The 22,587-nt window shown below is 41.2% G+C and overlaps 1 protein-coding gene across 2 annotated transcripts in view; it reads right to left on the minus strand.

Moving 5' to 3' along the window:
- CLDN10 (claudin 10) overlaps positions 1-22,587 on the minus strand; it is a 118,405-nt gene that overhangs the window by 21,761 nt on the left and 74,057 nt on the right. The window contains exon 1 of one of the 2 annotated variants that reach the window (XM_080659130.1): positions 3,280-3,871. The exons of the other annotated variant lie outside the window; for it this stretch is intronic. Within the exon in view, the coding sequence (XP_080515256.1) occupies positions 3,280-3,499 (220 nt within the window). The 5' untranslated portion in view covers positions 3,500-3,871. Of the gene's footprint in view, positions 1-3,279; positions 3,872-22,587 lie in introns of those variants that run through there. 2 annotated transcript variants of the gene reach the window in all.

Consider the following 22,587-nt stretch of genomic DNA (forward strand, 5'->3'; position numbering starts at 1 on the left):
GGTTCTTCTATTTACCCACTGTGTGCCCTTGATTATGTTAGCTAATCTCTCAGCCTCTGTTTTCTCATCTGTAAAATAGGACAAGAGCTTTTATTTCACAGGATGAATAAAATGAACAAAGTGTCTGGTGAGGGGGATAAGAAACTCATGGAAGCTTCCCTTCCATAATACTAAGATTGATTCTAAGCAGAAATTAGGGTTGGGGTCTTAACATGGCATAACACTAACTCTAGATTTTTCTCAGCCTCATTTTCCTTACAGAGAAAACTGGGGTGATATGATACCACCTGACGATGAGGAATCAGAGCTTTGACCTCACATAGGAAGTTCAGAATAATGACTCCATCATCTGCTTCCAAGAGGATGGTTCTTCCATCTAAGACTAGACAAGACAACCACGAGCTTTCTCTCTCCTGTCTTGACTTTTCTTCTCAATCCAGACCTCATGCCTGGTCAGGCCTGTGGCCCCCATAGCCCATGGTAACGTAACTTTCTCCCGTCACTGCAAAGGCAATGTTAGGAAGTCCACATGCAGCATGCTGTCAGCAGGACCTGCCTCAGCATCAGCATCCAACAGATACGGCAGCCCAGAGATTGATGTTCTCGCCCACATTGATGATGTTGTTATTTTTCTCTCTCTCTCCCTTCCTCTCTCTCTCAAATCACTTTAAAGTAAACACATATCCTCAGGTGAGGATTAAGAAAAAAAGTTAAGTGTTTTCCAAATGATGTGTACCTTATTTTCCATTTCAAACTAGCAAAAATGAAAATAGCCACTTGGTGAAGACAATCGAAGGGGCCGCTTTGAAAAGTTCCACTGGTAAATGGGGGAATCAACTCCTCTCTCTATGAAACTGTTGCAGTGTCACTGAATCCCCACATGTTATTCTGGGAGATACAGAAAAATAAATCTGTCGCTTTGGAGAAGCCAGCAGGAAGAGTCTGATAAATCTGATTATAGTACACATTTCAAAGTCCTCATAAGTTTAAAAGACAAGCAATAGGCCGAGAGTGCAACATTTATAACAAATCAAAGATTGACATCCAAATTTAAGAAAACAAATCATTTAAACCAAGAGGAAACTACAGAACCATGGGTATAAGACCTGGACAAGCAATTCACAAAAGGGGGGGTGGAGATCAATATATGATAAGATGGTCAAAATTAGTGCTAATCAGATCAGGGAAATGCCAAGTTAAATGATAACATGATAATGTCACTTATAATATTAGATGAAAAACTTAGAGGTGAAAATGTAGAGAAATAGGTATTCTCACACACTGTTGGTAGAATGTAATTTGGCAGTATAAACTGAATATTAAAATGAATATTCTACTGCCCTGACAACGCAATTTCTCAGCATGCACTCCATAACAACACACATACAGATAAAGAGGCAAATATAAAATTTTTCAGTAAAGCACTAACAAGAATGAAAAGCTGGAAAGGGTCCAATGTCTAACAACGGGTAAATGGTTAAATAAACCAGTTTGTCCAGGCGAATGAATACTACGCAATCATTACTTCTATGTGTACGGACTGGGGAAGATAAGTTATTAATTTTAGAATGCTGTAGAAGAGTACGTAGTGTGGTGTTATGTTTTTAAAAGTCCTTTTCTAGACACATGGAAGGCTATTTTGCAAACTGGGTTGTATATAAATGTCACTCCTCTTCCATTTGCTACATTCACAACTCCTTCTAGAGCTTAATAATTGAGGGTTATTCCTCCTTCCTTCTGCCTCCAAATCTTGATACCATGCCCACTTTCACCTCAGACGTATTATTCTGCATGTAATAATATTCAGTGAGCTCTCATTTGTCTCTCTTCTCTCTTGTCCCTCAACTGTCCTATAGAAGGAGCCATGCCTATCTGGCACTCTATCTCAGGTAACAACAATACAGTTACAACAGAAGAATGCGCTTAAACAGTAACTGTTAAGCCCATATTCCTGAATGTAAACCACGGCAACAAAGAAACAAGAGGCTGCCTGTTCAAAGCATCTACCTGGATGTGTGCTCTGCAGAGCACAGGAAATTCAAGGGCAATTCTAGGGAATCCACAGTGTGCCAGCTACTAATTTTACACAGCGGGGTGTCACCCATCTAAAACTGGACACGTAGGCCCTTATAGGCAGGTTCCATCAAATACCACCTTGGAGCAACAAACATTTGCTTTTCGTGGCAAGCACCATCTTAGGGGAATTAAATCTTGTCTTTTATTTACCCAGCTATGCAAATAAAAACTTGCAGGGCAGTAATAAAAGAAAACACCTCAAATCCAGAAATAATGTAAATGACTCCTTAAGTTTCTGCGGGGATCCATCCAGTCCTGCGCTGTTAAAATCCTGAGGAAGACCCTACCTAGAGTATGAGCACGCCTCTGACCACGTTGAAATCGACTGTTCTCTTGAAACTAAAACAGAGCCAGTTTTCTATGTGAACATCTCTCTACCCGTTGCTATAATGCAATGCAATATAAAGCCCAATTAACAAAAACGATGTAGAAAACAATTTACAAAAGAACACCACGAGGTAGGCCCCGGAGAGGCACCGACCCAGAACCTGTCAGTCTCCCGCACTCACGAGATTCTGAGTGGCCAGGACTCTCTATCCCCTGAGGCTCGAGGGCCATTTATTTTCCTAACCTTTGGAGGAAGCATTAAAGCCCTGGCTGGCACGTCTGTAGAAGAACTTTTTTTTGGGGGGGGGGGAGCACCCCTATAATATGATTTCTTTTCTGCTGCCCACTTTAAAAAGAAGTCGCGTAACGGCTAAAGGGAGTTCAAGGCAAGCCTATTTCGCTTTGACGAGTCAATGACACCCTTAGAATCCAGCTCTTCTGGGGAGTCCACATAGAAGACAAGCCCCCCTCTGCGTGACTGCGTGTCCTAACCGTCCGCAAGAGATGAGGGTCCCACAACTGTGTCCTTTACTCTCAGGACAGCAAAACCGCTCCCCTCCACCCCCGACACCCGCTCCCCATTTAGGCCTGTCTGCGTGTTCCCCTCCTAACCCCCACCCCTAACCCTGGGATCCCGGGCTGGGCTCCGATAGGCACCCATGCAGGACAGACGTCCAGGGACGGCGAATGACGGAACTGGGGCCTCTCCCCAGCTCCCTCGGGCCCCAGGGGGAAAAGAGGGACCGATCTCAGAGGAGTCTGCCCTCCTCCGCCCCCCCCCCCGAGGTCCCAGCGGGGGTCGCGAAGCCAAGCGGGCGCCCCGTCCGCTGGCCTGACAAGAGGGAGGGTCGGGGGCAGGGCCCGGGGGATGCAGACCGTCCAGCGCCAGCATGGAGGGGAAGTCCTTGCAGCTGGAGACGCCCGTGGAGTCGGTAACGCATGTCTTCCACAGGTTGGCCCAAAAGGTGGCGGTGGTGATGACCGTGCCGTCGTTGGTGGATACCTTCCAGTAGTCGGTGGGCACCGTGGAAGACACCAGCAACCAGCCCGAGATAGAGACGGTGAAAGCGATGATCTCCAAGGCGGTGCTCGCCATGCCGCCCGCTGCAGCCGCGCTAGCGCTCGCGCTCCGCTCCCACTCAGCGGGGACCCCGAGTGCAGGAACACGGGCTCCGCCCCCGCTGCCCCGCCCCGCCCCGCCGCTCCGCGGAGACCCGCTGTTCGGGGGCGCGCAGCGATCTGAGGACGCGCCCTCGGAGGCAGAGCGCACTCCCCGCGCTTTTAGGATGGCTGCCTAGCTTGACGCCGGCCAGGTGCTTGGCGCCCCAGGTGGAGAGGAATGCAGGTCTGCGCCCCTTTCCTCCCCCCGCCCCCGCATCCCGGGGGCCGAGGGACCGCGGAGAATGGCTCTCCTGTTGGACAGACTGGCAGCCGGATGTGGACAACCTGTTGCGTCCCACCTTCCCCCACCCCTTCCCAGACCTTCCCATGGCAAACAGCTTGGCTTCCAGAGTACCTTGTAAACGCAGAGCAGAAAAAGCCTTTTGTGTGTCCTGCAAGCCCTGGGCCTGGTAACGCAGCCTCTAAAGGGCTTCGTGTCACACTTGTTGGGTGACCCTGTTCTGCTTGTCAGGAAGGGATTATTATGGCAGATCTGGGCTCGAAATCAGCCTTGCTCTAAAATTCTTTGGTTCTTTTTGGCCCTGTAGTATATGGGAAGCCATTGTAAAGAGGTGTTTGGCACAGACCTAAATTCAAGATTTCCTCATGTGGGGAGCACAGGCTCCATCGGAGACTTCATTGCAGTCCTGAGCTTCAGTGCTCCAGCCACAGTGCTGGTCTGTTGATACTAATGCACTCACTATACACAGGACATGTATTTAAGACACCTTCCTTATGGGACCCTTCCAGCTCCCAGGTCTGAGGCTATTCTATGAATTGATGGTTCTGTCACAATGGAAACTGCTCTATATCTTGTTTTTTCCACCTCCACCTTTCATGCCTAATTGAAAAGTTTAATTTATTCCTTCATTGCTGTCTCAAGGTATGCATAAAGATCAGGGTGTACTTTCGGCTCCTGAGGTCATGAATCTGGGCATAAATGAGAGAACAAAGACACTGGCTTTACTATGGGGTTATTATTTATCTATTTAAAGCTCTTGGTATGAGCTTTCAGGAGTCACTTCTTGCCAAAAGTAACCAAAGGTCTAAAACCTATAAATAAGTCCACTATAATAAAACTAGTCGCTAACCCTCTGTTTCACAATCTTTGTACAGGAACACTTTGGCTCTTTGTGAAGAATTTCTCAATTCCCCTTTGTCACTTTTTTTTTTTAAACCAAATGGATACATAATGAAATTTGAGGTGATTAGATACTTATGGAGAAGAGAGGAGGTTGGACCACAGAACCATCAAAACAGCTTTGGAAGGACCACTGAGGACCGCTAGGACAAGCTCACACTAAACACAATTATCTTTTCTAGAGATAATATTTAGTTCATGCTCTAACCTTCAGAGTCATGGGTTCAGTGTGTGGCAAAGCGTGTGTTATGGTTTGCTCTGGTTTTGACAGCCTTTTAGAAAGTTTTTTCTTCATATTGAACCCAAACCTATCTCTCCTTAATTTCCACCTAAATGCCATCATCTCCACGGAGACAACACAGGGTAAATCCAACTCTGGCTGTGCAGCAGCCCCTGGGAGGTGGGTGCATGGATGCTTGCCTTGTGTAAGTGGGAATAGGTGGTTTGCCTGGTGGGATGGAGAACTGGTCACACACTGTATTGCTCTTGGTCCCAACTTGCCTTAGTGTCTCCTGTTAGGTTCACCAGAGGGTCAAACTTACAGTTTGGGAAGCACCTACCTAACCTCAATCTTCTCATCTTCCCTGCTATTCAGAACAGTCACCTTTGAGTGTTGACTACAAAGTATCCTCTACTCTTGTATGATTTGCCTTTTTAAAGTGCTTTTATCATCTGGTTTCTTGCCCTCCAGCATATTTCCACAATTATTTCTATGCCGTATTCCTTTCTAAACAATCTACCCTTTTCTGATCCATTTTATTATTCAAAAAAAAAAAGTCACGAACCAAGACATTCCCTGTAGAGTTTCTAAAATTAAAATTTTACAAATTTTGGTTTTGTATATTTCCTGGCCTTGTTTGACAGTCTCTTTGTTTGCTTGTGTCTTTCTCATAGTAGTTACTGGCTAAAATAGTTGATTCTTTTTGTTTTTATCAGATAAAATGCTGACTTACTTTTGGCACACAAAAAAGGATAGTATTGTGACCTTGAAGACACAAGAGTTCCTAATTTATCAGCAGGTAGGCTATAAATTTCATTGTTTAGTACCAAAGGCAGGCACATTATTAATTAAAAGAAGGAACTATGAAGAATGGTTTGGTGTTTTAGATCAGTTCCCAAAAGTTATTTAGCAGATAATGTAGCTCTGTCTGTTGTACTTAAAAAATCCACAAACCCAGCTCACCGATGCAACATAGCTTCCAGAGGAAACAAATCCTGAATTCTAACTTGAATTTCCAAGAAAGCACATCCCTCCCCTGACCTCCCCACAGATCAAATCCTTTAAGCCAGAATCTCCACCAGTGGCTCTAGTAGTGATCTTTCCAAGGTTTCTGGTTTATAGTCAGGTTGGGAACCACGGCTCTGACTGTTTGAGATACACGTCTAATTTAGTAAAACAGATGGTGTGTATTATAGAGAGAAAGAATATTAATCTCTTAGTTGAATACTTTGAAAACAGAAATATTCTTTTGCTGTAGAGATTGTAATGCACCGTTTTAACTTTAAAGGAGTTGAAAATATCACCAGCAACCCATTAATTAAGACCTGGGTGGCAGCGCTATTAGTTCCTTTGCCAGTTCAAACAGACTAGGGTCGTCATGCCTGTGGACTTGATTAATTTTCTACCTTTATTCTTTGTTCATTCTATGAGGCTGGACAACCCTAAACACTTTTTCTTCCCTGGCATGTACTGCATATTTATTTTAAAGAGTTATACTTTAGACCCAACAAGTGCCTGACCAAATGATGAAAAACATTAATTTCCTCTAATACCTAAAGAATATTATGTAATAAATCAGCCATTTATTTTACAATGTCTTATAACTTAAGCTTTTCAAAACCAGTTTAGTCAGAAGAAACCTAAAGATAGTTCAGACTACCACATAATTTAACGTAAGAATGTCCAGGAAATGAATGGACCCAATAAAGATTTTTAAAAGAAGTAATGGATAAATGGCCCATTTCACTTTAAGATTATAGAGTTCCAAATAACCTTTGCAGTTAATCTGCAAACCGATCTACAGAGTACATTTCATCGGATAAATGCTTCTTTATTTTCTTTAGGATTCAGTTCAATGAATTTTTTATTTAACTATTCATAACAAACTATTCTTAACTTCAATATAAAAGTGAATGCAGCTAGAAAGTTACTTCTCCAAGTTATTCAAAGTAACACTTTAATTAACAATAATTTGGTCTTTATAAAAACACCTGTAGATTTCTTCCTATATGAAAACTAACATATCTCCAAATTAATAAATTTGACATGAATACATGTAACATCCTGAGGTAAATGATGAGCCTTTCTTTGAGACCTAAGCCACTGGGATTAGCACTGGACGTTATTTCTTTGGAGTTATTATGCTTATTAAAGAAAAATTGAGGATTCCTCCACCCCAGCGGTTGTTCAATAGGAGTGAAACCAGTTTAGCCAACTAAGCAGGAGATTTGCAGAAATTCTTTACTTGAGATTCAACTCATTTGCCAAACAACACAGGTGTGCCTTTCAACAGCTCAAGGATTTTCTAAGCATAAAATTTGGTTTCAGTATACATTAGCTCCTTCCTAGTAGCATGCATCTAATCAGCTGGGAAGAAACTGAAGTCCTGGTAAATGCAGCATTAGCTAAAAAAAAAACACAACTGCCCAGGAGCCAAATATAGTTACACAGCATCAGAGAAGACTTTAATGCCAATACTGAGAGAGTAAAATAGCGTATCTGTGTTCTTTTTCCTTCCATTTTCCCTAACACTCTTAGTTTATCTTAATGCTCTACAATAATTCTATGATATTTGTAATCTACTTAGCATGAAAGCCACAGAGTGATAGGTATAGTTCTGAGAATTAACACTCATGCTTATTATTGCATCACTGATCATATATATGTCTGTGTATATGTATTTTTTTGCAAATTATAAGAAAACAAACAGTGCCTTATTTTGATACTTTGGTACCCTTTGAGGCTGTACTGCATCGGAATATTTTAATGGGCCTATTACAAGTGGGTGCCATATATCTTGCGGGTTTGTTTTTTATACATCCATTTAAAACACACTCATTCTCAATTCTGAGGTGTCTTAGGGCCTTCAAGATTCCTCCAGAGCCCCTGAACAGGTAAGGTTTGGGCCCCAGCAGCTCAGAGTTATCTTGGTGAACACCTTTCCAGCCTGGAATGACTGTCACTCTGAAATGCTGGAACCTTCAGGGCTTGCAGATGGTTGGTTATATTTTGCTGGTCAACAAACATCTTACGAATATTAATTCAACCTACCCAGGTTGGGTAGCACATAAATCTATGTTCTGGGCAAGTTTTATTGATCTGAGTTGCAGCTTCCTCATTTCTAAAATGAAGGAGTTATTTTGGATGGTCTCCAAGAACACTTTGAACTCTAAAAGTCTCTGAGTCTCTGATTCCTAATGAGCTCGCCCAATCACAGACTAAATCAACAAGGAGAGAAGGGAGGCAAGTTTTCTTTTGGTGTTCTCACTGCTTTCCCTTCTACCCACTTCCTAACATTACCTCCCTAGCTATATTTAAAGGGGGTGGATGATGAAGAGGAGGAGTAAGGTGGCACTGAGAAAAGAAGATGGGTGGGCACTGAGGAAAAGTGGAGGATTGTTTGGGGGAGGGAAGTGCATGAGGATAATGTTCTTACAATCTCTATTGACAGTGTTATCTTCAATTGTTAATTTTATCAGAAACGTGATATAGCATGGTAGTTCAATTCACTTAGGAATCAGGGTGATATAGGGGACAGAGGGCAGATGAGGGAACTGATAAGATTGATAAAATTCTAGCTCTGTATGGCCTTAGGCAGGTCACCTAATTGTTCAGCTATGTTCTTCAACTATAAAACAGGAATAAATAATAGCATCTTTCGAAGTTATTGTTGAGAATGAGAGACAATGTTTATAAAGGACCTGGAACATGGTAGATACTCAATTTTTTAAATGTGTATTATTCAGTTCATTCATGCTCTTTCATTTCCTTGCCTCCCTTTGAAGTGATAAAGTCACATTTTCCCTAAAAGTGGTATTAGTCAGAGTTAGACTGACATGTAGTAAGTAAACAAGAATGGGCTATATTTCAAATCTTAAAGTCAAAAAACAGGAAGTGTTTATAGAGTGCCAACAAAGAAGAGGTAGATGCTGAGAGCAGAGGGTGAGAAAACGGGGAGTAAAAGCAAGCTTTTGTGTGTGTGTGTGTGTGTGTGTGTGTGTGTGTGTGTGTGTGTGAGAGAGAGAGAGAGAGAGAGAGAGAGAGAGAGCAGTCCAAAGGAAGTGTGACAAAAGTGAGAAAACTAGAAGGTAGGTAATGTAAAAGGTGGACAACTACAAGATAGAATAAGGATAATGGAAAAATGCAAGGATAAAGAAAGGGATTTTGAAAGAAAGAGATGGGAAGGGGGCAGGGACCTGCTAAAGAGTGGAGAGGAGGAGTAAGGTGGCACTGAGAAAAGAAGATGGGTGGGCACTGAGGAAAAGTGGAGGGTTGTTTTCACAGCCCCCACCTTTCTTCATTACTGTGGGTAAAGGGGGAAACAGCACTTTCCAGTGCCTGTTACAAATGAAGAGACTTCCCCTCTCCCGGGTCCTCAGAAGAGAGCTAGTGAGAGGTTTCTTTATTTAAAAGTACTCAGAAGTCCCATGTTTACCATTTGGCTCACTTCATGGGAAAAATTATTGGAAGTTTAAAATTAAATTTTTATGGGTCAAGAATGCAAGTTCTTCCAGAAACATACCCATAAGCAAACACTTGTGAGGTTGTTGTTGTTTTTCCTAATGTAGGCTTTCTTCTATTTTTTTAATCTAATAAAAACGTATACTGTACCTTTTGTATACCAGTCCCATTCCAAGTTCTTAACTCATTTAATAACAGCCATACAAAGTAGGTGGTATTTTCATTCCCTTTGTACAGATCCTCATCTGTACACCCAAACCACAGGGAGATGGGATAACTTGTTCTAGAAGGAGGTGGGGTTTAACAACGTAGCCCCCTTAGTTCTAGAGTCTTTGTAATAAATTGCTTCCAACCAAGACAACTCTGTCGTTTGTGTAGAGTATTCAGTTACTATCCACTGAATATATGAACATACACACCCACAAAAAATGAATTGAAACAATTCCAGGTCATTTGTATTTATCTTTATAATGCAGAAGAATGGCTTTTATAATCAGATTTGAACAGGGTACCTAATTTCCTTATTTAATTTCATTGTTTGGTTAGATCTTGTAATAGGTGAATTGAAGTTCAGTAATATTCTGTTTAACAATGTTCTGGGCAAGGCTGATTCATTATATCACAGTTTGTGTTTAGAACATTTATCTTAAAATGTGTGTGTGTTTGTAGATGTATGTACGTATGTATACATGTATGTTTACACACATTAGACTAGTACACAGTTCATTAGAGTACTTTGTTAACTCTGTCTTTTCCATACTCTCAGCCAGTTAGAAAGTAATGGGCACCCACCCTTCTACCTGATTACCCTGAATTGGGGGTGTTCTGCAGTCTGTGTTGTTTACTGTGCTAGGCCTGTCTTTCTTACGTTTATTTTGTTTTCTGATGAAGTTTGACCCATATTCGCTGACAAAATGTATGCTACAGTAAAACAAAGGAAAAGTGTCTCATTCATGTGTTAAAATGCAATGCCTGATTGTTTCTGGAATGACCATACTACCTGGCATGTCCACAGCAGTGCAGGATGATTCTTGTTTTTTCATATCCTCACAAACGCTTGTTTTTATCTGACTATATAATTGTCATATTACTACTTTAAACCCAAATTTGTCCATTTCCAAAGTTCATCTCCTTATGTTTAAATGATATCCTAATCATCCATGTTTTGAAGACATTCAAAAACTTGTTTTTAAAGATAAAAAATACAAATACTCAAAAGTTTCAGATGTTACTGTATCCAAAGTTAAAAGGTCATTATCCAAACGTTTTGGGGTCCACTACTGTTTGTTGTTCTTTGTCGACCTCCTCTTAGCCGATTATGACACACACACACCAAGGGCAAAGGAATAGAGGCTAAGAGATAAAAATAAAGGGAGAATAAGAGTGACATAGAGCCGAAACTGGTTTGGCTCAGTGTATAGAGCGTCGGCCTGCGGACTGAAGGGTCCCGGGTTCGATTCCGGTCAAGGGCATGTACCTTGGTTGCGGGCACATCCCCAGTGGGGGGTGTGCAGGAGGCAGCTGATCGATGTTTCTCTCTCATCGATGTTTCTAGCTCTCTATCCCTCTCCCTTCCTCTCTGTAAAATATCAATAAAATATATATATTTTTTTAAAAAGAGTGACATATAATAAAAGAGAATGTTTTCTCTAATTGTTAAAACATTGATTGGAAGTGAAGGTGATAAGAGTAGGAGAAGATGAAGGGGATTGTGTGTATGTGTGGAGTGAGGGGGGAGGCAGGACATTAACCAACTTCTGCTTCATTGGGTTGCTTTAGCCATCTCAATAGATAGATAGATAGATAGATAGATAGATAGATAGATAGATATCTGATAACTATATCTATACACATCTGAGCACTGGAGATTTAATACATCTAAAGAGCCATAATTAGTCCTGTGTTTGGGGAGATGAGGAAAAGGCAGAATACAATGACTGAATTAAGCATGAAGGTCATATCAGCAGGACCAATCTCTTCTTTGATTTTTTCCTTTAAAGCTAAATTGCTCAAGTGTTGGAAAAGAAGTTTGTGACCAGAATCTCCGCATCACCAAATACTATGTGATGATTGCTAGGTGTGCCAAAAAGGCAAGTTTTCTTGCCCACTGATTTTTGCCTCCATTTCCTTTACCGTATCCTTAAAGGCAACCTCCGCTGTCATGGAACTTGATGGGGATGCCTTTAAGGAAATGATTGAGAAAACAGAGTTGATCAGAGACTGTTGAACATCCGTGATGCCAGGAAGAATGACCAATTATTATGAGAATAGTGACCTGAAAAAACTTCAGCCAGTGGTTTTGATTTCTGGTAATTCAAAGAGATTGGGGAAGCCAGTGTAAGAGGGTGGGATTTATTGCCATGAGATGCTAAAAAAGCCCATTTAGTTCACTCAGTTTTTCCTTCCATTTCAAGAACAGCATTATTCATTTATTACAATTCAAAATACATTTATTGGGTGACTGTCATGCTGCAGGCATCCTTCCACACATTGTGAATATGGTAAACAAAACAGACAGAATCTCTGCCCTGATACAGCTTACATTCTACTGGTGGAGACAAGAACAAGGTAAGAAAAAGATTCAGTGTATCAGACAATATACACTAAGATGGGAGAATATTCACATTTTAGGACCTCCTGCAGGTCTACAAGGTGCCTTTGAGTCAATTCAAAAAAGATGCCTTGTCATGTGTGTGGCTGCAATCCCACAGCTTGGACAGCAGAGAGTGGGCACAGGCGCCCCTGCCATATGCAGCCAAGCCCCGAAACTACTTCATCATCACTGTCTTTCCCACTGTTTCATCATGTGGTTAAAGCCTATAAGGAAATAGTTCAGATGCAGCTTTTCAATTTACTTTCATGTCTATTTGACTTTTTTTTTTTTAATATTTTTATTGATTTCAGAAAGGAAGGAAGAGGGAGAGAGAGAAACATCAATGATGAGAGTCATTGATTGGCTGCCTCCTGCACGACCCCACTGGGGATCAAGCCCACAACCCAGGCATGTGCCCTTGACCGGAATCGAACCTGGGACCCTTCTGTCCGCAGGCCGATGCTCTATCCACTGAGCCAAACCAGGTAGGGCTGTCTATTTGACTTTTACTGAAATATATATACTTAGTTTGATGCTGTTTAAAAACAATATGGCACACATGTTTTATAGTTCTAGAATATTAGAGTTAGAAAGACTTTAAAAATTATTTAATTCATAATTTTACAGAGGAGGAAACTGGAATCCACAAGTAACTTCTTTTTAAAAAATACATATATTTTTATTGATTTCAGAGAGGAAGGGAAAGGGAGAGAGAAATAGAAACACCAATGATGAGAGAAAATCATTGATCAGCTGCCTCCTACATGCCCTTCCGCACCCCCCCACCCTCGGGGATTGAGCTCACAACCCAGGCATGTGACCTGACCTGGAATCGAACCATGACCTCCTGGTTCATAGGTCAAAGCTCAACCACTGAGCCATGCAGGCCAGGCCTCAATGACTTCTTAATGTACATTAATTTACTAAGTGTATGTTGAAGTATGATACCAATTGGAATAACATTTTGTGCATGTTATTCTTCAAAAGTGTATGAACTTGAAAAATTCTTCGAGTTGAGTGCTGAAGAAAAATTTGAATTATAAGCAAGGTTTAAATATTTAAAAGTGAAAATTATCACTTTCATGCAGGTTCTCCTCAATGCTATATTTTTTCCAATGAAAATATTAATAAGTATATTTCTAGGAGGTTTTTGTTTCAGGTAAATGCAGTCATCTGTATAAATGGCTTTTGAATAGTAACATCAAAAGAAAGGAAATAATGTTTGCTGATAATAGGGTAGACAGATAACTGGCACACCTCTTTTTGTGGTTCAAAGCAATTGCTGTTTCTATGTTTGATTTAGGGTTTGCAGAAAGAATTACTGAAAAGACCTAAAAAACAAAGTTGATGTCATGTTTTGCCTGTGATTATTATAACTGCCACACCTCTAGGATTTGGAACATAAAGCTTTCTGACAAACAAATATGCCCTAAGTCAACTACTTCCCCAACATACAATTCACCCACACATGTAATCCTACAGAGTTATGCAATGTTTTGTTTTCCAATCAAAACATGATATGAAGATTATATTTTATTTTTTTTGACATGGTAAATGAAGTAGCCAATAAAATTTGGTTAAGCAACCTGAATGATTTTCTGTTTGTTAGTTTCTAGAGTTTATATACTGGAAAGGAGGAAAGCAAATGAAAGTCATTATTTTATGTTAATTTCCAAATATGAAATGAATTAAAGCATAGATGTTACAAAACTGAATATATTGAGCATTGATAAGTAGTTGTTGGATTTAATTGTATTAATAAAAAAGGATAAATGATTAAATATTGAATGGAATATTAAGCGTAAACTCTCAAAGTCCGTCTGTAAATATCTAAGTTTTAGTTACTCTTCCAAGTAAATAACCTTTTTAAATGAAGTAAAGTCATATATTTTCAAATTATAATTTTGCAACAAATACGGGGCCTTATTTTATACTTCAAATGATCAAATTAATCCTCAAATAATTATTCCTTTGGTCTTTGATGACCCACTATATTATACATTATAAATAATATATTTATCACCAAAGATTTTTCTACAGATGGTTTGCAATCACACAATGTGAATTTAGGAAAATGCAATATGTTTTTTCATTTATTTTTCTCCGTTTGTAAACAGAGTTGACCTCTAGCATAGTAGTGCACTTTTATTGCACTTTGCAATACTGAGCTTCACAGATGTTGTGTTCTTTACGAATTGAAGGCAAGACCCTCCGCCAGCAAAAATTATATGATTTGCTTTACTGCCGTGGTCTGAAACCAAACCTGCGATATTTCTGACATATGCCTGCACCGATAATCTACCAGGAATAGCTACATGGTAAATTTGATCACAGATTAGGATCACCAGTTTCTTGTATCCTTTTTCCTAACAGTGAATTACTTTTGACTTTCATGATGCTTGTATTTCACTGGTTTAAGACTGTGGCCAGCAAACTGCGGCTCGCAAGCCACATGCAGCTCTTTGGCTCCTTGAGTGTGGCTCTTCCACAAAATACCACGGCCTGGGCGAGTCTATTTTGAAGAAGTAGTGTTAGAAGAAGTTTAAGTTTAAAAAATTTGGCTCTCAAAAGAAATTTCAATCGTACTATTGATATTTGGCTCTCTTGACTAATGATGTTGCCGACCACTGGTTTAAGAAAAACCAAGCTCAGTTCTAAGAAGTATGCACCACCTCAATCCTACTTACTGAAAATAGCACCTCTCTTTTTTTCCTCACCACCTCAAAAGCTCCGTTGACTCTCAAACTCAGGACACAATAGTTCTCAAAAGGGTGGATTTTAGACTTCCCCATATATACTAATGTACACTTTACTTAATCAATGGACAAATGTGAATGTGGCTCCTTACTGATTATGACTTCTGCTTTACTATGGTTATTACTGTGACTCTGACTTTAACTATAACATTTTTTATTGATTTACTGAATGTAGCATACACATTTCCAGTGCAATGTTTTATTTCTGGTAAATAGAGCCAAAGAGGAACCACATCTGTGACTACATTTCAAAATCACATTGACTTTTGAAGTACATACATTCATATTCTGAATAAAATAATCTTTATTAAACACAAAATAATGGAGTTCAAATGCCACCCTGCCCTAATTCCTATTGTTTTAAAGTAATGGACATAGCATACTATTTTTAAATATGAAAATATAAGGTCAGTACAGCATTGGAAGGTGTGTGTGTGTGTGTTTATTGTTACCCTTGAGTGCAATGTAAAGAAGTAGCACTGGACTGCCCTTTAAAGGACCTGGCAACAGATACAGGGAAAGGTGCTGAATCGCACTGGCAATTAGGGAAATCAAAATCAGAATCACAATGAGATACCACCTCACGTCTATTAGAAGGGCTATTATCAACAAGACAAGTAATAACAAATGTTGGAGATGTTGTGGAGAAAAGGGGACCCTCAGTCACTGCTGGTGGGAATGTTAACTGGTACAGCCACTATGGAAAACAATATGGAGGCTCCTCAAAGTATTAAGAATAGAGTTACCATGTGTCCCAGCAACCCCTCTTCTGGGTATCTACCTGAAACTTTCAAAACATTTATTTGTAAAGATACATTACCCCTGTGTTCATTGGAGCATTAATCACAGTGGCCAAGACATGGAAACAACAGAAGTGTCCTTCAATAGATGACTGTATATGGAAGATGTGAGATATATATATATATATATATATATATATATATATATATATGTATGTATGTAGAGGGCTGCCTGGGAAGGCACATGGGCATTTCTTTAAATTGTTGTCAGCTGAGCCCGAGGCGACTGGCAGAGCCCTGTCTCAGTTACGCCCTCCCCAAGAAGGTGGACAGCGTTATCAGTACTGACTTTTTACCTTTGTCCAGGTGCCGGGGAGCGGGCTTTGATATGTAAATCCAGGCAAGCACCAGAATACTAGGGCCTACTCAAGAATGCAAATAAGCTCCTTTGATCCTAAGTTTTGGTGATACTTCCTGGTATTTGGGGGTATAAAATAAATGTGCTGCGTGGGCTCTGGGGTCCCTGCCTCTCCATCAGAGAGGATGGCGTCCCACCTGGCTCCCAGCTTTGTTTCTATCTTTCTATCTGGTCTCTTTCTTTCTTTTATTTCTTAATCCCCAGCTCCTCCACTCAGGAACCGGACCTGTTCCTTTTCCGTGCTGGACGCGGAAAAGAGAGAACACCTCTACATATATATATATACACACAATGGAATACTATTCAACCATAAGAAAAGGTGAAATACTGCCATTTGTGACAAGATGGATGGATCCTGAGAATATCATGCTAAGTCCAACAGAAAAAGTCAAGTGCCATATGATTTTATTCATATGTGGGATATAGAACTGAAAGCAACAGATGAAGAAACAAAAACTCATAGACAGATAACAACATGGTGGTTACCATTGGGAAAGGAGGGTGGGGAGGAGGGTAGTAAAAGGTAAAGGGGGTCATACATTTGGTGACAAAAGGATATTTGACTTTGGGTGGTGAACACATTATAAAATATACTGTTGATGTTTTATAGAATTGTACACTTAAAGCCTATATGATTTTATCAACCAACTAGAGGCCCAGTGCATGAATTTGTGCGTGGGTGGGGTCTGGCCGGCACAGCCCCAATCGACAAATTGAAGCTGGGCCTGTTGGGAGGAGGAGACAGTGGGCCGATTGGGGCCTGATCTGGGCCAGGCTGGCTGAGGGGAGGGTCCTTGGGTGATTGGCCAGCAGGCCCCACCCCAGATTGGGATGGGGGCTGATTGGGGGCAGGGCCGGCCATGAGGAGGAGCTGTGGGCAGTGGGCCGGCCAGCTGGCCCCTCTCCCCAATGGGGCTGAGGGAGGGGCTGTGGGAGGTTGGCCAGCCAGCCCCACCCCTGATTGGTGTGGGGGAGGGGGGCGACCAGGGGCGGAGCTGGCTGGGGAGAAGGGCTGCAGGCCAATCAGGGTGGTGGGGGCTGATCAGGGGTGGGGCTGGCCATGGGGAAGGGCTGTGGGAGGTGGGCCAGCTGACCCCCTCCTTAATGGGGTGAGGGGGCCCATCAGGAGCAGGGCCAGCTGGGGAAGGGGCCACAGGCAGTTGGCTGGCCAGCCCTGCCCCTGATCGGGGTTGTGAGGGCCCATCTGGGGAGGTGCCAGCCAGGGGGAGGGGCTGCGGGCCTATTGGTGTGGTGGGGGCCCATCAGGGGCAGGGCTGGCTGGGGAGAGGGGCTGCAGGAGGATTGATGGCCGGCCCAGACCCATATTGGGGTGGGAGGGGTGATCAGGGGTGGGGCCGCCTGGGGGGAGGGGCCATGGGAGGTTGGCAGGCTGGCCCCACTCCTGATCAGGCTGGTTCACTGGCTGCAGTGGGCGTCATAGTGACCGGTTGTTAAGGTCGTTCTGGCTAGATAGATAGATAGATAGATGTCACCCCACTCAATAAATTTAGTAAAAAAATGCAAATAAACAAACAAATAAATAAACAAATAAAGGACCTAGCATCTAGTACTGGTGCTGTCACTACTTTGTTAATTTATAATTACTTGGGTCTATTTTTCCCATCTGAAAAGTGAATGTTGAAGAGAGTCTAAAATTCTGCTTAGCTCTAACAATAGAGGGAGGAAATAAAAAGTTCAGTAGGAGAATATTGTTTCCTTCTCCCCTTCAGACAGGGCTGACAGAGGAAAAGCCAGAAGGAATGTGGAGAAAGGCAAAGAGAAATAGGAGTGAAAGGAAGGTCCGAACACAGAGCAAAAGTGTTAAGCATGTGATGGAGTCATTGTGCTAATATGGAACCAGCAGGAGAGTTAGAATCATCCAGAAATCTTTCTCACCATTCCCCAGATCTACCCTTCAGTTCTCAATTTCATTCATCCTTACCTCCGCTGTCCACTCCCTCCTGGTTCTGTTCACTTGCTTATACTTGCCTCTTTCCATTGAAAGCAAAGAATAGCCACCTCAGCCTGGCCATCTCAAATCCTTCCCATCCCCGACCAGTGTTAGAAAGGAAAGGCAGAGAGAGTTTCAGCTCCAAGTGTGTACGTCCTAATTCCCTAAGCTCTATCCTAGGGCATTGCTGCCTCTGTTTATTTTCCTGGCTGGAATGAAGCAATTTGTAGAAGGTCCCACAGCAGGTTAATGACGAGCCAGATTTAGCATGCACAGCTGCTGATTTCTCAGTGTGGGCCTGGGCCACAGGGCCACGTGGCTGTTCCACACGCTGTTCCAAATCACACACTTGTCAACGGCAAGGAACTTCCTATGCCTACTGCTGTGGACAAGCTTTCTTAAGCAGGTCACATCCAGAAAACCTAAACACCCAAATCTTGAAACTTTAAAAATACTACATATCTCTTTCAGTTCTAAACAAAAAATTGTTGTAAGTACTAATCTGGTATTATCAGTGTCAGTGAAAAACAACAATGTTCCAACAAACATAAGACTGTAATCGACTACTCAAGCTCTTAAGTTAGAAGTTTGATCATATTTTTACAGATAACAAAGGGAGCCACACCATTACCCAGTATCTAATTTTTGTTTTATTTTTTTCTGATATTTTCAAAGGATTCCTATATGTCATTTGGTTCTTATCTAATTCAGACTAGCAATTAAAAAGTAGTGTTTTATAATTTAATATACATCCTGCTGTATTTCAGTTCAAAACAGTTCTTAAAGGTAAACATTTATTAAAGGATCAACATTATTCTTTGAAAGCTGGTTAAGACCCCAAAGAATCATATTTATTTGAGCTCAAAATAAGGAGTATCTTCTAAGTTCTACAGCTTTTCTAAAAACAACAAACAAACAAAAAGGAATGTGCTAGTGTCCTCAGGACAGAATGCTGGAAAGGTAGTAAATATAGCTTCAATGACAAATAAAGCCAGTTGGCAATTAGCTCTTATTGCCCATTTATCTTTATAGATTATTAATGCTCTTAAATAAGGCATCAGCTTTCTTCCAGCTGTACATTTATAACTGGATCTTTCCTTTTACCTTTATTATAAAGTCATATTCATTTTCTAAACAAATTGATTTCAGAATCCGAGTTTTACACCCCTGAATGTGTACCAACTGGAAAAGGGTCATTTCAGATAAAATGTATTGAAGAATGCTCCATTTCCAAATGTCTCAATATAGATACAAAGTCTGAAGACAGATTCAAAATCCAGTCCAATCCTATCACCAGCCTCCTCAGTCTTTCTTCCATATTGTTGTAAGAAGTACTTTTGTCTTTGACTCCTTGATACCCTCCACTGTCACCAGCTGTCCTCAAACATTTTTGGTGGCAGATGGACCTGATCTCTATTTTTGGAGAGCAATAGAAAGGTTCAGAAATGTAACAAAGTTCAGCATCATCAAACAAGTTGAGCATTTAAAAGTCACCTTCTTGGTGGAGTCTACTGGAAATGGAATCTAAGGGGGTTATAAGTGCTGCCATTAAGGGGTACAGCAGAACAAGGGAATTGGCCATGGCAGGGGGCAGAGGAAGAGGAGGAGTCATGGGCCCCCAAAATCTAGAAAAGAAAATGTGATCCGAACGATGCTCTAGAGAAGATTAGATAAAATCTTACAGTCAGGAAAGGAGGAAGCTGGACAAGATGCAGTGTGAGAATTTCAAGGTGAACATATACATTGACACTGCAGTTGGATGGGGTGCATGGCGAAGGGAAGTTTTAGTCACAGGCAGTTCGTCAACCACATAAGCAGCGGAAGTATGAACGTCTTTGAAATTCTTACAAATAATTTAGCAATGGATTATAGACTGTCATTAAATGAAAACTGAAAATAATGCTCAGTTATTGTTGTCATGCTAGTTTCCCTATCAAAAACGTATGTGGATTTTGACAACGTCGTTTCAGACGGGTGCATTAGAGGGACTATGAATTTAGCCTTTGCCATCACTTAGTGCTATTTTTATGTTGCTGCTGAAGGATATGGCTAATCAGTTAGCTAATAAAGTTTCAGTGATTCTCAACTCATGGTTGGTTACATTTTTAGGCTAGAAGACAAACAAAATGGTGTGTTTTTTCTCCAGGGTAAGTGTTCATTGTTACCACCCACCAGCAAATTACCAGGCAATTACATATGATAGAGAAGCTGGAATTCGGAATGCAAGCCTGTTACAGAAGTAGGAATTAACTAATAAATGCATTAGGTCCTGCAAATTTGGAAGTGCCATTTGTGGAGTGAGGTTGTGCCTTAATCTATACATTTGAAGTACAGAATTTGTTTAATGGATTTTTCTGTTAAGTAAGGGATACCTACAGTATACCACTACCATTGAGAAAATGACTTCTTTTTGCATTTTCCTTCCATTTTCATAACTTGCATGTAGGAAGCACACCACCATGTAGGAACATCTTTGGTTCACCAGTCCCCAAAGAAAATGTACGCAAATCATGGAGAGGCTCAACCTAAAGAAATAGCTGAGATTGGAATTCATGTCATCCCTTCTATTCCCCAGTCACACTGCCTCTTGTATGTGAGAAGAGCCATATATAGACTGGGTATCTGAAATATGAACAATTTCACCCATGGCAAAAACAAACCAAATAAACCAATGGTTAACTATTAATCGTTCTTTACACCGTGGTAGAAAGGAAATACACTCTAAAATTAGAGGACTGTAAATAAACTGGCTCTTTTTAAAAAATCCATTTAATGTTTAATTTTTAAATTCCTATGTTAATTTGATTTGACTCCTCAAAATAGAAAAATGTTAGCTTCGACTTATTTTTGTATGTTAGCAATAGTCTGGGTTTTCTTTGAAAATACCCTAAAGAAGCAAAAGGCTCTTAATTAGCACTCATACAGCAGGATTAATTCATATTCACATGCACCTGGAATGACATTTCTGCATTAAATTACAGCAGCTGTGACATTTAAATACTAGTAGGAGCAAGAGAATTTGTGAAGTATAGAACTGTTCTATATTTCATGAGAAATTTGCGCCCTCTTTTGGATAAAAATTGTTAAGACATCTAAACGTGAACTTTAAAATGCAGCCAATGGTTCAAAATAAACCCAGATTTGTTTGAAAGACCATGGGAAGGGAGGAGACAGAACAGATGGAAGAGTCATACAAAGACAGGCCTAACAGGGCTGCAAGGTAAAGATTTGAGACTGCAAGACAAAAGTGGCCATAAGAAGGACCCAGAATTAGGAATCCGTAGTTGTATTTTAATCACAATTGTGTTGGGAAATTTTGCCCAATGTTAAATTACAAAGTACTGTTTCTTAGGGCCAATATTCTCCAGAAAACAGTTGGTAAGCACTTATCTTCCCCTTGAGACTATAATTTTTGCATGTGTATGGACAAATCATCCCGTGGGTGATCTTTCTGCCTGGATGAAGCAGGTCTCAAGAATCTTGGGGGGCATTTTGAACTTTTTCTTCATTTTTCTTTTTCAGCCAAGTATCTTGAAAGAGTTGTCTATTACCACAATCTCTTTCCACCATCCCATCCACTTCTCAACCCACTGCAGTCTAGTTTCCTCCCTTTCTCTCTCCACTGGCACACCTCAGGCAAAGGTGGTAAGTGGCTTCGTGCTATCTGACTTACTGGACATTTCTTATTCCTTTTTTTTTTCCCCCATCAAATATTTTATTTTATTTTTTTTCTTTTACATATATTTTTATTAAGGAATTATATGTGTACATATCTTACCATTGCCCACCCCCACCCCACTCCCATAATGACCTCTGTACTTTTTGACACAGTTGCCCAGTTCCTCCTTTGTAAAACACTTTCTTCCTTTGGTTCCCATGACCCTATTCTCACTTCTATTTCTCTGCCTATTTCATTGTTCTTCTCTATCTCCTCTTTATGTGCTGGAATCCTCAGCATTCTGTGTTTTGCATTTGTCATTTTTCATATTACACTCTTTCCTTGGGCAAACTGGTGGCCCCGAAATGGGATTTCCTGACCCAGTCCTTCTGCTTTTAGTCCCTAATGGTCATCTCCTTCTCTCGATGGCTCACAGATACTGCAAACTCAATTATGTCTACAATCAAACCTCTCATCCTCACATCAGCTTCCCTCTGATTTCCTCCTCCCCACTTTTTCCTTCTGTAATCTCTGCACTGATCTGTCAACCCACTTATACCCCCAAGCAAGTCATGATTCCATCGCGAGTCTTCTCGGACCGCTCACTTCCCTCTATACTCCATATTACCCCTTCTGGTTGATTCTATTCCTCAAGTATCTCCTGACTCATTCTCACCTCTATGCCCACAACACTCTTCTTGATTCAGGCCCTCAACTCCTCTTCCAACAACGGTCACAATAGCCTCCTGATTGGCCTCCCTGCCTCTAACCTCACGCTTTCTGAACCATACACCATATGACTTCCCAGGTTATTTTCCTAGAACAGGGGTCCTCAAACTACGGCCCGCGGGCCACATGCGGCCCGCCGAGGACATTTATCCGGCCCGCCGGGTTCTGCTGCCTGTCCTGCTTAGCAGCCGACTCGTCCCGGGCCCGCAGTGCACATAGGAATTTGTTCATAGTTGTTTTTTTTTTTTAAAACTATAGTCCGGCCCTCCAGCGGTCTGAGGGACAGTGAACTGGCCCCCTGTTAAAAAGTTTGAGGACCTCTGTCCTAGAAGATAAGTCTGGTTGTGTCCCTTTCT

This window comes from Plecotus auritus (genome assembly GCF_963455305.1).
Source record: "Plecotus auritus genome assembly, chromosome: 3".
Lineage (NCBI taxonomy): Eukaryota > Metazoa > Chordata > Mammalia > Chiroptera > Vespertilionidae > Plecotus > Plecotus auritus.